At 52.6% G+C, this 12957-nt stretch overlaps 1 protein-coding gene across 1 annotated transcript in view; it reads left to right on the plus strand.

The window, feature by feature from the left end:
* LOC122419708 (protein FAM169B-like) overlaps positions 1 to 12416 on the plus strand; it is an 88590-nt gene extending 76174 nt beyond the window's left edge. Inside the window, exons 6-9 of the mRNA XM_043434498.1 lie at positions 3064 to 3246; positions 5354 to 5485; positions 9563 to 9656; positions 11117 to 12416. Coding sequence (XP_043290433.1) covers positions 3064 to 3246; positions 5354 to 5485; positions 9563 to 9656; positions 11117 to 11123 — 416 coding nt within the window. The 3' untranslated portion in view covers positions 11124 to 12416. The remainder of the gene's footprint in view (positions 1 to 3063; positions 3247 to 5353; positions 5486 to 9562; positions 9657 to 11116) is intronic.
* The last annotated feature ends 541 nt before the right edge of the window (positions 12417 to 12957 follow it).

Here is a 12957-nt window from a genome sequence, read left to right on the forward strand (position 1 = left end):
GTCTTAGCCACTGGACCACCAGGGAAGTCCCACTTCCAAGTTTTGGTAGTTATGAATATAGGCGCTATAAATATTTGTGTGCAGGTTTTTGTGTACACATAAGTTTTTAACTCCTTCAGGCACATATAAATGAGCACAATTGCTGGATCCTATAGTAAGAGTGGGTTTAGTTTTATAAGAAGCCACCAAGCTGTCAGTCAGAGTGGCTGTGCCATTTGCATTCCCAATAGTGGAGGAGGGTTCCGTCAGCTCCACATCCTCACCAGCGTTTGGTGGTGTCAGTTTTCTGGATTTTGGTTGTTCTAATAGGTATGTAGTTGCATCTCACTGGTTTTAAACTTGCATTTCCCTGATGCTGTATGATGTGGACCATCTTCTCATATGCTTACTTGCCATCTGCATAACTTCTTTGGTGAGGTGTCTATTAAGGTCTTTGGCTTACTTTTTAATCAGGTTCTTTGTCTTTTTATTCTTGAGTTTTATGAGTTCTTTGTATGTTTTGTATAATAGTGCTTTATCAGACATATCTTTTGAAGACATTCCACCCCCTGCCCCCCACCCTGCAATTTGTGGCATCTCGTTCTTTTCACAGTGTCCTTCACAGAGTAGAAAAATTTGATTTTAATGAAATTTAGCTATCAATTGTTTTTCATGAATCATGCCTTTGATGCCGTAGGCACAAGTTTATTGCCAAACCCAAGGTCATCTAGATTTTCTCCTGTTTATTTTCTAGGAGTTCTACAGTTCTGCATTGTACATTTGTGTCTGTGGTTCGTTTTGAGCTACATTTTGTGAAGGGTTTCAGGTTGATTCATGGTTTGCGTGTGGATGTCCAACTGTTCCAGCATCGTTTGCTGAAAAGGACTGTTTTTCCACTATGGACTTTGCTTTCCTCCTTTGTCTGAGAGCAGTTGACTATTTGTGTGGATCTAATTCTGGGTTTTGTTGTGTTACAGCTTTATTTATTCATTTTTAGTTAATTAATATTTAGCTTATGGATGTCTAGTCATACTACCACTGTTTGTTGAAAGACTATATTTTCCCACATTGAGTTACCTTGGTATTTTATAGAAATTCAGAGCATAAGTGTTACTTCTGGACCCACCCATCTGCTCCACTAATCTGTAGCTTACCCTTGCCCCATGATCACACTGTCTGATTTCCTTGATTTTATAAGAAGCTTTGAAACTGGGTAGTGTAAAACCTTCCAACTTCATTTTTCTTCTTTTTTTCCCCTCCAAACTGTTTTGTTTATCCTAGAGACCCATTTCATGTGAATTTTACTATCAGCTTGTCAATTTCCACAAAAAAAAAGCCTGCCAGGATTATGATAGAACTAAACTTACAGATCTACTTGGGAAGAATTGCCAGATCAACAGTATTGAGCCATCCAGTCCTTGAACATGGAGTTTCTCTTCATTAATTTAGATCTTCTTTAATTTCTCTCAACAATGTTTTGTCGTATTCAGTAATTTAAGGCTCATGCTTCCTTTGTTAAATATATTGAGTCTTTACTTCTCTTTTAGTGCTGTTGTGAGTGGGATTGTATCTTTATGTAATTTTGAGCATTCTCAGCTTTGGAGGACTTTGCTATTTGGGGAACATTGTTCTTGTCATCTATAAAAGTTGGAAGTTATGTAATTCCAACCAAGTTTGTGCTGTCATTTCAGGCACATTGAGGGTAAAGTACAAATACTTTATAATTACCATCTCAAGTGACTTGGGGTTGCTTGTTGGTCATAGATTATGTATTCATTAACTTTGGGCACAAAATCAGCTATTTATTTGGCTCACATTCTTTTGGTGGTGATTTTGGCGAGGCTCAGCTGGGTGGTTTTCTGCCCTGAGCTGGGTTGGCCTTTGTGTCCACAGTCACCTGATCACCTGTTTCTTAGGACCAGCGAGATGTTGGCTGGCACCACGAGGGTGCCTGGACCATGTTTCTTGCATGGTGGCAGGCTAGCCCAGGTTTGTTCGCATGTGAGAGGTAGAGATCTGAGAGAACGGAGGGGCACTGGACCCCAGCAGGCCTGGGCTCAGAGCTGATGAGCTCTTGCCAGCTTCATTCTGCTGCTCAGAGTGAGTCACAGGTCAGCCAGATTGAAGGGGCGAGGAGATAAACCCCATCTCTTGATGGGAGGAGCCTCAGACTCACATGCAGAGATGTGTGGATATAGGAAGGGGAATAACTGGCCATTTTTGCAAACAGTTCACTATGATAGTGTGTGCTTCCGTAATTCAGCCTGGCTAATTAGTCTCTTTGTTTGTCTCTTTGGGAAATTACTTACCTTTGAATTTTTGCAGGCACAAATACCACCTCTTCCCATAGGCGCTGAGTAGGTGACATATTTCTTTTCTTAGATTCTGGGACATTCAGAGCACAAGCAACCGTGTAGTTGGGAAGTGAGGAAGGTGATGTAGTTGGGTGCATGTGGCATTTTCTAGTGTAGGGTGTTAACAGAGGTGACTGACTGCAAGGGCATATTCCTGTTGTAGAAACAGCAACTGTGGTGGTATTAGTTCTGGTTGCAGTAAAGTTAAATCAGTGTAGAAAAGTGGGAAAGGGGCCGGCTGTAGCCTGTCTTGCTCTGCAATAGCAGTGTCACTGATGTTGCATGGAAATCAGGACTTGGTCTGTTTGTGGTAAATGTGCTTTGCCATAATCTGCCAAGGTGAACTCTGAACAAGTCCTAGCCCGTTTCCCTGGGTTCAGGGGGAAGTCTGATGATGCCCAGATGCTCCTCCTTGGCTTTGGGGGGTCTCTGAACTGTGTACAGTGAAGGAGGGGTGTGAGAAGTCTGCGTGCATCGTGGCCTCACCCTGCCTAGTCCCCTGGGTTTGCTGTGATTTCAGGGCAAGAGCCGAGTGGCCTTTCTCGCAGCAGTTGAAAGCTTGTGGGCTGCCAGTCAGCTGAGGAGCGGGTGGTTTCAAGTGATCTTCTGTCTTGTCTTCGGGCATTTAGTTTGAGAGGCTGGCGCTGCTTCCAGGGGTACCAGGGACCTGCCCATGCGGGGTCCCGCTGGTCCAGCCGGGGGACCACGTGTGTCTCTTGCCTTCCCACAGGCAGCCTGTGCGGCGACGGCACGAGTTCCTGCTACCTCCTGCCGGTTTTCGACACCGTGTTTGTCCGGAGGCAGCACCGCCGGCGGGGCCTAGGGCTAGCCATGCTGCGGGACTTCTGCCAGACGTTCCGAGATGACGAGGCCTTGGGCATCAGCTGGCCCATCTCGCCCGCCATGTACCAAGGTGACGGCTGCGTTGGGGAGGAGCATCTGGGGAGTGGGACGCGTATCTCCCGTGTGTTCCAGGTGCTTCTGGGGCGGGAGATCCCTCGGAGCCCCGGCACCATGACAGGCCTGTGCGTTTTCTCTTCCTTCTGAGAAACCTCCCGTTGCTTCAGCACTGAGACCGCAAGCTTGATCACAAGGGGCAAACCTTGTCCAGCCCCTGAGAAAGAGCTGGATTTAGAAAATAATAAAAACGAAACCAGCCCAGCATCAGAGAGAAGCAGAATGCAAGGAACTTGCACTCCATTGACGGCTGCTGTCGGGCCTCAGAGGGCCTTTGCTCTCTCACGAGAAGATGGTAATCATCACTCTGCCCTTCCAGCCAGGAGCCCCAGGGGGACCAGGAGCTGAGGGAAGCGTGCTCCAAGCCCTCCCTGGGTTCCCCTGGGAGGAGCAGGCTTCAGAGGACACGGCCCGCCCCTGGCCAGTGCGGCAAAGACCCTCCCATGGCCTGTATCTCCACCTGGCAGGGAAGGAGGCTCTGCAGGTGCTGACTGCGACTCACACTGGGGGTCCCAGTTGCTTCTGCGTCACCCTCGTGTGCCGGGGCTCGGGGGTGAGCAGGCCGTGTGTGGACAGAGCAGCAGCTGGAGGCTCCAGGCCAGCTGCTCCACGCTTCCCTGACCACCTTTTATCCGGTACAGTCCTGCCTTGGAATGGCCCAGAGGGCCCGCTGCCCAGGGCTCCATGCTTTAGTGCCCTGTTGAGGCTGAACTTCTGTCCATGGAGTGAGGAATCTGTGGGCCCAAGGGGATGTTCTCAGCCAGGTCCAGGCCACTCCTAAACCAGCTCAGGCTACTGGAACCCCAGGATTCTTGCCTGGGGCTGCCAAGGGCCCGAGTGGACTCCGTCTTGGACCTATGCATCTAAGGGCGGACCGTAACACCCATCTGCACGTCCTCATTCTGGTGGGGTGTCATGGAGTGTGGCTGTGGGGCCCACGTTTGTATGTACGGTGTGCGGGGAGCCGGACGGGGAGGAGAGGGTGGGCTGCCAGCTGGGGGCCAGCTCTCTTGGCATTGCCACCTTCAAGTGCAAAACACCCAGGAGTCTAAGAATTCTAAATTTAAAACTGGCTTTTCCTCTTGTTAAGGAGTTACATTTGTCAAGACAGGAGAGCAGGGCTTTCTATCTAGCACTCGACTAGCTCGGCTTCCACCTTCTTAGCATCACACCCTCTGGGTTTCCATCTGTGCTCTTGCCAGGGGCCTGATGCAGCCCCCAGCACCGGCAGGACGGGGTCTGTTCCCACTCGGCTGGGGCCCCTGTCGCATGGAAATGCTCACCCTCTGAACGTGGCACAGACGTCTACCACCTTGAGGGGGTTTGGAGTCTGGGTGTTTGTGGATGAGCTGGAAGGTTCCCTGGGAGAGGAGGGCTGCGGAGCTCAGAGGGAGGGACGGTGTCTGCAGAGGGGACTGGGTGGGTGATGTCATGGGGCTGACTTGGGTCCCCAAAGTCTAACCCCCAGGGTGACTGGATGTGGAGATGGGGCCTGTTGTTAGTCACTCAGTCGTGTCCGACTCTTTGTGACCGCACGGACTGCAGCACTCCAGGCTCCCCCGCCCCCTATGATCCCCCAGTGTTTGCTCACACTCATGTCCATTGTGTCAGTGATGCCGGGAGCTATAAGGAGGTGATTGAGGTTGGACGAGGTCCTAAGGGGGGCCTTGATCCAACAGGACTAGTAAGAGGAGGCCCCCGTAAGAAGAGGGGATAGGGCCCAGCGGGTACAGAAGGGAGATGGGGAGAAGACACAGTCAGAAGAGCCATCTCCAAGCCAAGGAGGGAGGTCTCAGGAGAAAGCAGGCCTGCTGACACCTTGATCTCGAACTTCCAGCCCCTAGAGCTGCGAGAAGATAACTGTTGGTGGTTTAGGGCCCCCCCACGTGTGGTGTTTCACTGTGGCCGCCCGCAGGCTAGACGGGGTGGGTGAACATGGGAGGCAGGGGTGGGAGAGGGGTCTGTGTGCGGCAGAGAGAGCCGGGGGTGGGCCGGGCGGGGGACCCAGGGGAGGGCCGGCAGGGCCAGCGGCCCCCCTGACCGCGGTGTGCGCCTCCCCCCAGTCTGCAGGCAGTTCCTGGCGGCCCACCCAGCTGAGCGGGGGCGCCTGTGGGAGGTGGAGCCCCCCGGAGCCTGGGGCCAGCGAGGCAACATCTGGCTGAAGGTTCAGCTTCAACAGTCAAGACAACCGGACTGTGAGTTGGGGTGGAGACGCGCCCTGTGGGCTGATCGCGTCTGGGGTCGGTAGCAGAAGCACAGGTTTGGATGGCCTCCGCCGGGGAGGCCATCTCTTTGCCGCTGTTGCCGGAACAAAGGAGGGAGCAACAGCCAGGTGGTGGCATCCAGGCCTGCTGCCGCCTCCTTCCTGAAGGAGCCACACCTTCCAGACCCTCTTGCTTAAATATCAGCTCTCCCTCAGTGTAGCCGGATCAGAGATTCCCTGGGAGTCGGGGTCCCCCTGCTCCGATTGGAAGGATCACGCCTTGGAGACGCCGGTTCCCGCAGGCTGAGTGCCTCATCTGTATAGATTCTGAGGCACATAGAGGTTCGTGGGGGAGCTGACTCTGCCCTCGTCCGCTGGGAGGGTTCCCATGGGCAGCGCCCCACGTTCTGTGTCTGTGAGGCCTGCCTTACGCTGGGTGGTGGGCAACCCTGTTAGAGTCACATCTGCCACCTCCAACAAGTGTGCAGTGGATTTGGCGACGGATGGCATCTGTGCCCGGGTGGGGGGGATCTCAGGTGGGGAGGCTGACCCCCCCAGGCTGGGTCTCAGCGGCAGCTGGGGGGCAGGGCTGCAGTGGGGGGCGTCTAACTTTTCAGATTCGCCGGCCGCAGTGAAAGCGTGGCTGCCCTCTCCTCCTGGCCCCCAGCCCCCTCCAGCGTCTGTGCCAGCCCCGCGGCTGCAGGCAGCTCGTTAGGGATGGGCGCGCTGGGTGCCAGGCCTGCTCTTCCCCTGGGAGATGGATTCCCCTGAGGTGGAGACCAGGGAGGCTGCCGGGGAGCTCATTGATGACAATAGCGATAGGTTTTGCTCCTCGGCTGCCTTTTGGCCAGGAGGCTTAATGGGTCTTTGCAGAAATTAACGGGGTGGCTGGCCACCGGGAAGGAGCCTGCTCAGGGCTGTGACTGCGATTCTAATGAGGCAGTTAAGTGGCTTGCCCTGCGGCGCACAGTCAGAGATGAAGGGAAACCCGCCGGGTCCCGAGCGCTTGGCCCGGTGGCCGTGGGGCTTCACAAATGAGCCTGCAGCCCCCACGCGGGCCCAGACTCTGCGGCTTGGACGCTGCAGCTCCTTGGCTGGAAATGGGGTCGGGGGGGGGAAGGGCTGCCCTTCAGAATGTGGAAATAGCACGGGCTGGAGGGGGTTGGCAGGGGAGGACATTGTTGAATAATTGGGGAGATGGTTTCCTTTCAGGAGAATTCCCCTGGGGGTTATTTCAAGAGCTGAGGAAGCTGGTGTGGTCTGGTCAGGGGAAGCAAGCTAGGATTCCGATGATGCCAGCCCTGTCGCTGTAACTCACTCCGAGGTGCACCAACTCTCTCCTTAAAATGGCAAATGAACTTTCACAGAGAAGGTTCTAGAAACATGCTGGAGTCCCTTGAAGGAAGAAGGGTCATTATTATAATTAGGGCTGTAATTAGATTACTGAAACTGTAAGTTTTTGAAAAACTCTAAATTAGGGTCTTTTCACTCCCTGTGTAAATCATGGTTAGTTCCCAGTTTCACCCACACCTCCTGTCAATCCCCCAGGGCCGGCAGTCAGGATTTTAATTCGCTCAGAAGGTTTTCTGCCAACCAGCTTCATCTTGTAACAATTTTGTCAGTTAGCGCTGACACTCAGGTTTTTTCCGCATGGAGGCCACAGATGCAGTCACAGATTAGCCCAGATGCTTGCCGTTTCTCAATTTTCAGTCTGTTTCTCTCCTTCCAGAGATCAGCAGGTGTTAGCCCACTGGGGTTTCCCAACCATCACCAAACAGTGCAGGTACTGGAAGCTTCTCCTCCCTGGAAATCTCATGAGACCATTTATTTTTAGTTTTTAATTATTCTTAGGGTCACTTTCTTGATTTGTTCAGTTTTTCAAGTTCTATCTTTTGTCCCTTCATTCCTGACTAATATTTAGGAGGTCTCCCACAGTTTCATGGACCATAGGAATAGAACTTTAGCAAGAAGCCCTGTGGGGCCGTGGCTTTTTACATTCTAAGTAAGGCGTAGACATTTTTACAACATTCCACAACATCCCAGCGGGAAATTCACTTCTGCTCCTTTCAGATGTTTTAACATCTATTTTTGAAGCTGTGTCATTTGTGAACTGGGGCTTTTAGAGTTTGCATGGTCCTGACTGTTGATAACATCTGTGGCTTATAAAGGCCCTGAAAATATTTTCAGGGTTATTCGGATCTTTTGAGAGGAGTTTGTGGGAAACTTTTTCTTCCTACACTCAGTTACAGATGAAACCTTTGAAACTTGACCAATAGGATCAGAATTCTGTCTTATGTGAATTCCCTGAAAGCCTGCACATGCCTAAGTTTCTTTCCTGGAGGAGAAGAAACTAAATACATGAACAGTTGATTTTTTTTTTTTTTTTTTTAAGAAAGAAAAGTTGCTGGAGGCAGGAAGTAATTACACACAGATTAAAAAAAATTTTTTTTTTTCATTTTTAGGTTATATTTTTGCTTTCTTTTTCCAGGTGAATTTTTAGTAGATTCAATTGTCATCCTCAGGGGAAAAAATTTTTTTTGTGTATTTATATGTAATTTTTAAGCTGGAGGGAATGGACATTAAGAGATGTGAAATATTTGCACTGAGGAGGTGCGGTCATTTTTCTAAAAGCCTGATGCTTTGCAGACTGCAGCTGTAACTTGTTCCAGCTTGTTCTGGAGCGTCGGACGTCATGGAGCATGTTTACGGGGGAGAGCTATGCTGAGAGGGGCAAAGGGCAGAAGCATCACTTCGGGAGGGCTTTTTGAGCTGTCGCTGCTCTTTGAAAGGTTGTGTGGCTCCCTCTAGTGGCCACTGTTATCGTCTGCAGCCCCAGGTGGTAACGGTAGCTTCTGCCTTTGCCCCGTGTGGCTGCTTCTCAGTTTCTCATCCTTGTGGGTCCAAATTAGTGCGTTCATTAAAAAAAAAAACAAAACAAAACCAAAAAAGAAGTATTGCACCTTCATTGCCTAGGAATAAAATGCAAGTGAAAGTCTGATACCTACTGGCATACTTTCATCCATAACACTGGAGAAGGAAATGGCAACCCCCTGCAGTGTTCTTGCCTGGAGAATCCCATGGACAGAGGAGCCTGGTGGGCTACAGTCCATGGGGTCGCAAAGAGTCAGACACGACCGAAGGGACTTAGCACACACGCACGCGTCCATAACACATGAAAAGCAAAGGTTCACACAGCAGGAAAGGAAGAAAGTGTATAATGAAATATCTACTTCATCCCCTCATTCAGCTGAGCACTGTTAATGGAGCATTTCTCAGCAGTTCTCGGTGTCCAGGTGACCAGGATACAGTAGTGAACAAGGCTGGTTTTTGTGAAGGAAGGTACATGGGCAATTAGTACTGTGTTGTATAAAATCTTTACATATCAGAGAGAGCTAACATCAGACTGGTGTTTTAAAATGCTATAATTAAATTTTGCCAAACCAAATTTTGCTCATTTATGATGTCTGGAAATGAAACTGTACACATTTATATAGGCAAAATGTAGTACATGTATACTTTATTTGAAAAATGCCATTTGTCTTTTCAGCTCAAATAGAAAACTGCCTATTCTTTTCCTAAGGTATCGGAACCCCCCACCACACCTTCACATATGGATTTTGAGGTGTGGGGAGGTTACACAGTAGGATAAGAAAGTCACCCCCTTCCAAGTTGGTGCTGGTTTGGTAGGACACAGAGGGAGGCTGAGTTACCGTGTGTGACTCTGGTCTCTCTTGTGAGTAAGAATTCCAGTGCGCAAAGGGGAGGGCTGAGGAATAGAATGGGAAATCTGACTCCAAATAATGCCTGAAAAGCTGGGGGAATGGATCAAAATTCCAGCTCAGAAATGCTTGAGTAGAGGTGCCCTCCCAACAACCTGGCAGCTTTTCCTGTCCTAGGAAGGCACGTAGCAGATGTCAGGGGGAAGGTCAAATAGGACAAAACTGGGTTGTGGGGAGCCATGCCTTACGTTATCATACAGGGCCCCCCTTCTATTAGTAATCGTTTGTCTGTCTGCTCCCTTGCGAGTCACTCCGTTTGCTCACCTCACTCTCTTGCTTGGGGAGGGCAGCTCACCCAGGACATTCCAAGGAGGCCTTGGCTGCTCGTGGGCAGACTTCTCAGGATGATGGAACCAGGCTCTCCCATCACGGAGGGGCCACAAGGTATGGTGACAAACCTGTGTCATTCTAGGGCTGATCCTCGGGCCATGTTCCAGCACCCTCCTGAACACCTCCTCTGGGCTCCTCTGCGGCAGCGGGCCCTTGATTTACGCTCAGAATCTCTGAGCTGTGGTGGATGGAAACACCATTGCAATCAGAGTTTTCGTGGCCCTCTTCTCTAAGCTTGACAAGCTCCAACGAAGCCAAGACTAAGCAGAGAACACGTGGGAATCGGCCATAACTTTATGTTAGGAAGTATGGAAAGATCTGAATTTCAAATTCTGCGACGGACCAGTGTCTTTCAGGCAGAACAAATGCGTGGACAAACGTGTTTTTCTTTCCTCCCCTGCCCTTCCAGTCCACATGCTCCTGCTTGGTCCCTTCCATCGTGTCCGACTCTTTGTGACCCCGTGGACTGCAGCCCGCCAGGCTCCTCTGTCCATGGGATTCTCTAGGCAAGAATACCGGAGTGGGTTGCCATTTCCTCCTCCAGGGGATCTTCCCGACCCAGGGATCGAACCCTCATCTCCTGCGTCTCCTGCATTGCAGGCGGGTTCTTCACTGCTGAGTCCAGATGCTAGAAAATGGAATCGGGCCTTAGGTTATGAGCTGGCCCAGAGTGCTGGCAGACAGGACCGTGGGCAAGGCTGGGCTACTGGGTAGTTCTCTGGCCTGCTGTCACTCAGCATTTTGTAGGATTTCGGTGAGATATGATTCCGCGAGCGTTTTCCTGAGGCCATGCCAGACACTTGTCCCCACAAGGGGATGGCGCTGACATCCATTCGCTGGCATAGAAGGGCCTCTGCTCTTGAATTCCTGGAGAGGTGATAACGATGTTAAATTCCAAAACTGACAATTGCCCGTTGTGGGGAGTGCTGCTTATCTTGGAAAGTAGGTGGTTCTGGGATAGAAGAGTCAACATCAAAGGCAGAAAATATCCCAGAAAGTGCTGGATTGTCTTGGAAAAGCTGCCTGGTGTCTGACATCAATTCTCGTCCTCTTGCAGAGAAGGGCCTTCATGTTCCTCTAGTTGCAGTGGAAAGATGGGCTGACTTAGGACCCTCTCAGGCTACTGAGCTGTGCCTCTTCGCTGACCTCTGCCTCTTCTTTGCAACCCTGAAGGCCGTTAGAGGAAGCAGGAGGTGTTCAGGGTGCCCTGGTGCCCAGGGGTGTGCACGTCTGGGGACATCTGCATTTTCCAACTTTTGAAGTAGAGTTTCCTTAGCCTCGTTCTTTCTTTGACCTCCCTGGGCCGGGACTTCACACCCCACCAGTAAATATATTCCCATCAGTAAATCTGCACACGGAGCATCTTAGGTACAAAACATATGATGCCCACTCAGTGGCTGGCCTGGTGTTTGAACCCGGCTTGCCTGCTCTGAGCTCGCAGTGTGGGGTGCAGCCAGACCAGGACCCCAAGAGGCCTTCAGCGTTTACTGAGATGCTCTGTTGCTTCTCTTCAGGTTTTAGGAGAGGATCAGCAGAGAAGACAGAGAGCAGACGGATGGAGACTGCGCAGTGAAGGCGGCAGCGGGGTGGCTTGGGCGAGCCTGCCGGGGGGGTTAGGAGAGGCGGAAGGCCAAGAGGACGGCGTCGGACGCTGACTGCCCGGGGGGCGGGCCTGCAGCCCCACCCCTGACCCCCGCAGGCCGAGCTGACCCCCGCAGGCCGAGCTGACCCCGGGGAGGCCGGCCCCGCCCTCGGGGTTGGAGCGCTGCTGTCCCTCCACGCTCCTGTCGCTGGGCGCTGGCCCCTGTCCCTGCTGTGCTGTCTTTTGAGGGACAAACGACCACACGGACCCCCCCACCCCAGGCTTGATGTGTGGGCTCAGGTGACGGGAAGTCTGAGAAGCACTGAAGTTAATCCCGAAACACTGTTTGGGGCAAGTGCTTGGGACAGCGGCCTCCCCTCTCTGCATACCTGCCCAGCCCCGCTCCAGGCGGTTCCCAGGCGCAGTCGGGGTTCCCTCCCCTGGACCCCAGGGAGGACAGGCGAGGCTCACCCTGGCCGTGCTGCTGGCGGTTCACAGGGTGAGGCGCAGTCCAGCAGCCCCACGAGGCCCCAGAGCCCGGCTCCTGAACTTGGGGTGGACTTTGCATGCGTTGGCCTGGCCTCACCCAGGGTCAGTAGGATTCTTCCCAGGGCAGGCTGGTCAGCCGTCTTGGGGTGGGTGAGCTGAGTGCTGCCCTGACTTCTGGGGCGTGTCCATCTGACCGTATCACCGGTGACCCCCAGTCCCTTGGCTTAACACTGTCTTTGCAGCGCCCAGGGCCCATCACAGAAGCCCCCCAGCCGGCGTCCCCCTCTGTGCTCGCCCGCCCCGCCTTCTGTCTCCAGGGCCTCCCATCTTCAGGCACAGAAGGGTCTCACTTAGGGTCTGCCGAGGGTCTGTGCCTCCCGTCTCTCACCACCCCCTCATGCACACACACGTGCACACACACACACGCACACGCACACATCGGTCAGGCAGATAGTCAGGCTCCCTCCTGCACACGCACACACACACGCACACACACGTGCGCACACACACACACGCACACATCAGTCAGGCAGATAGTCAGGCTCCCTCCTGCACACGCACACACACACACACACGTGCGCACACACACACACACACACACACACACACCAGTCAGGCAGATCAGTCAGGCTCCCTCCTGCACACACACACACACACGCACACACACACACACCACCAGTCAGGCAGATCAGTCAGGCTCCCTCCCTGCACACACACACACGCACACACATGCGCACACACACACACGCACACACACATCAGTCAGGCAGATCAGTCAGGCTCCCTCCTGCACACACACACACACACACACACGTGCGCACACACACACACGCACACACACACACATCAGTCAGGCAGATCAGTCAGGCTCCCTCCTGCACACACACACACACACACACGCACACACGCACACGCACACATCAGTCAGGCAGATAGTCAGGCTCCCTCCTGCACACGCACACACACACGCACACACCAGTCAGGTAGATCAGTCAGGCTCCCTCCTGCACACACACACACACATGCACACACACACACACACACATCAATCAGGCAGGTCAGTCAGGCTCCCTCCTGCGCGCACACACACACACACACACGTGTGTGCACACACACACGCGCGCGCATCAGTCAGGCTCCCTCCTGCTCACACGTCTGCTCTCAGCTCAGGCATCCCCCCTAACCATGGCCTCCACCCTTCCCACGTGGCCTCCACGCCCTGGTCTCTGCTGGGCCTCCCTGAGCCTGCACTGGGGTCAGCTCGGGGTGGGGTGATTGTCTCTC

The sequence above is a fragment of the Cervus canadensis genome, chromosome 17 (genome assembly GCF_019320065.1).
Source record: "Cervus canadensis isolate Bull #8, Minnesota chromosome 17, ASM1932006v1, whole genome shotgun sequence".
In the NCBI taxonomy this organism is placed as follows: domain Eukaryota; kingdom Metazoa; phylum Chordata; class Mammalia; order Artiodactyla; family Cervidae; genus Cervus; species Cervus canadensis.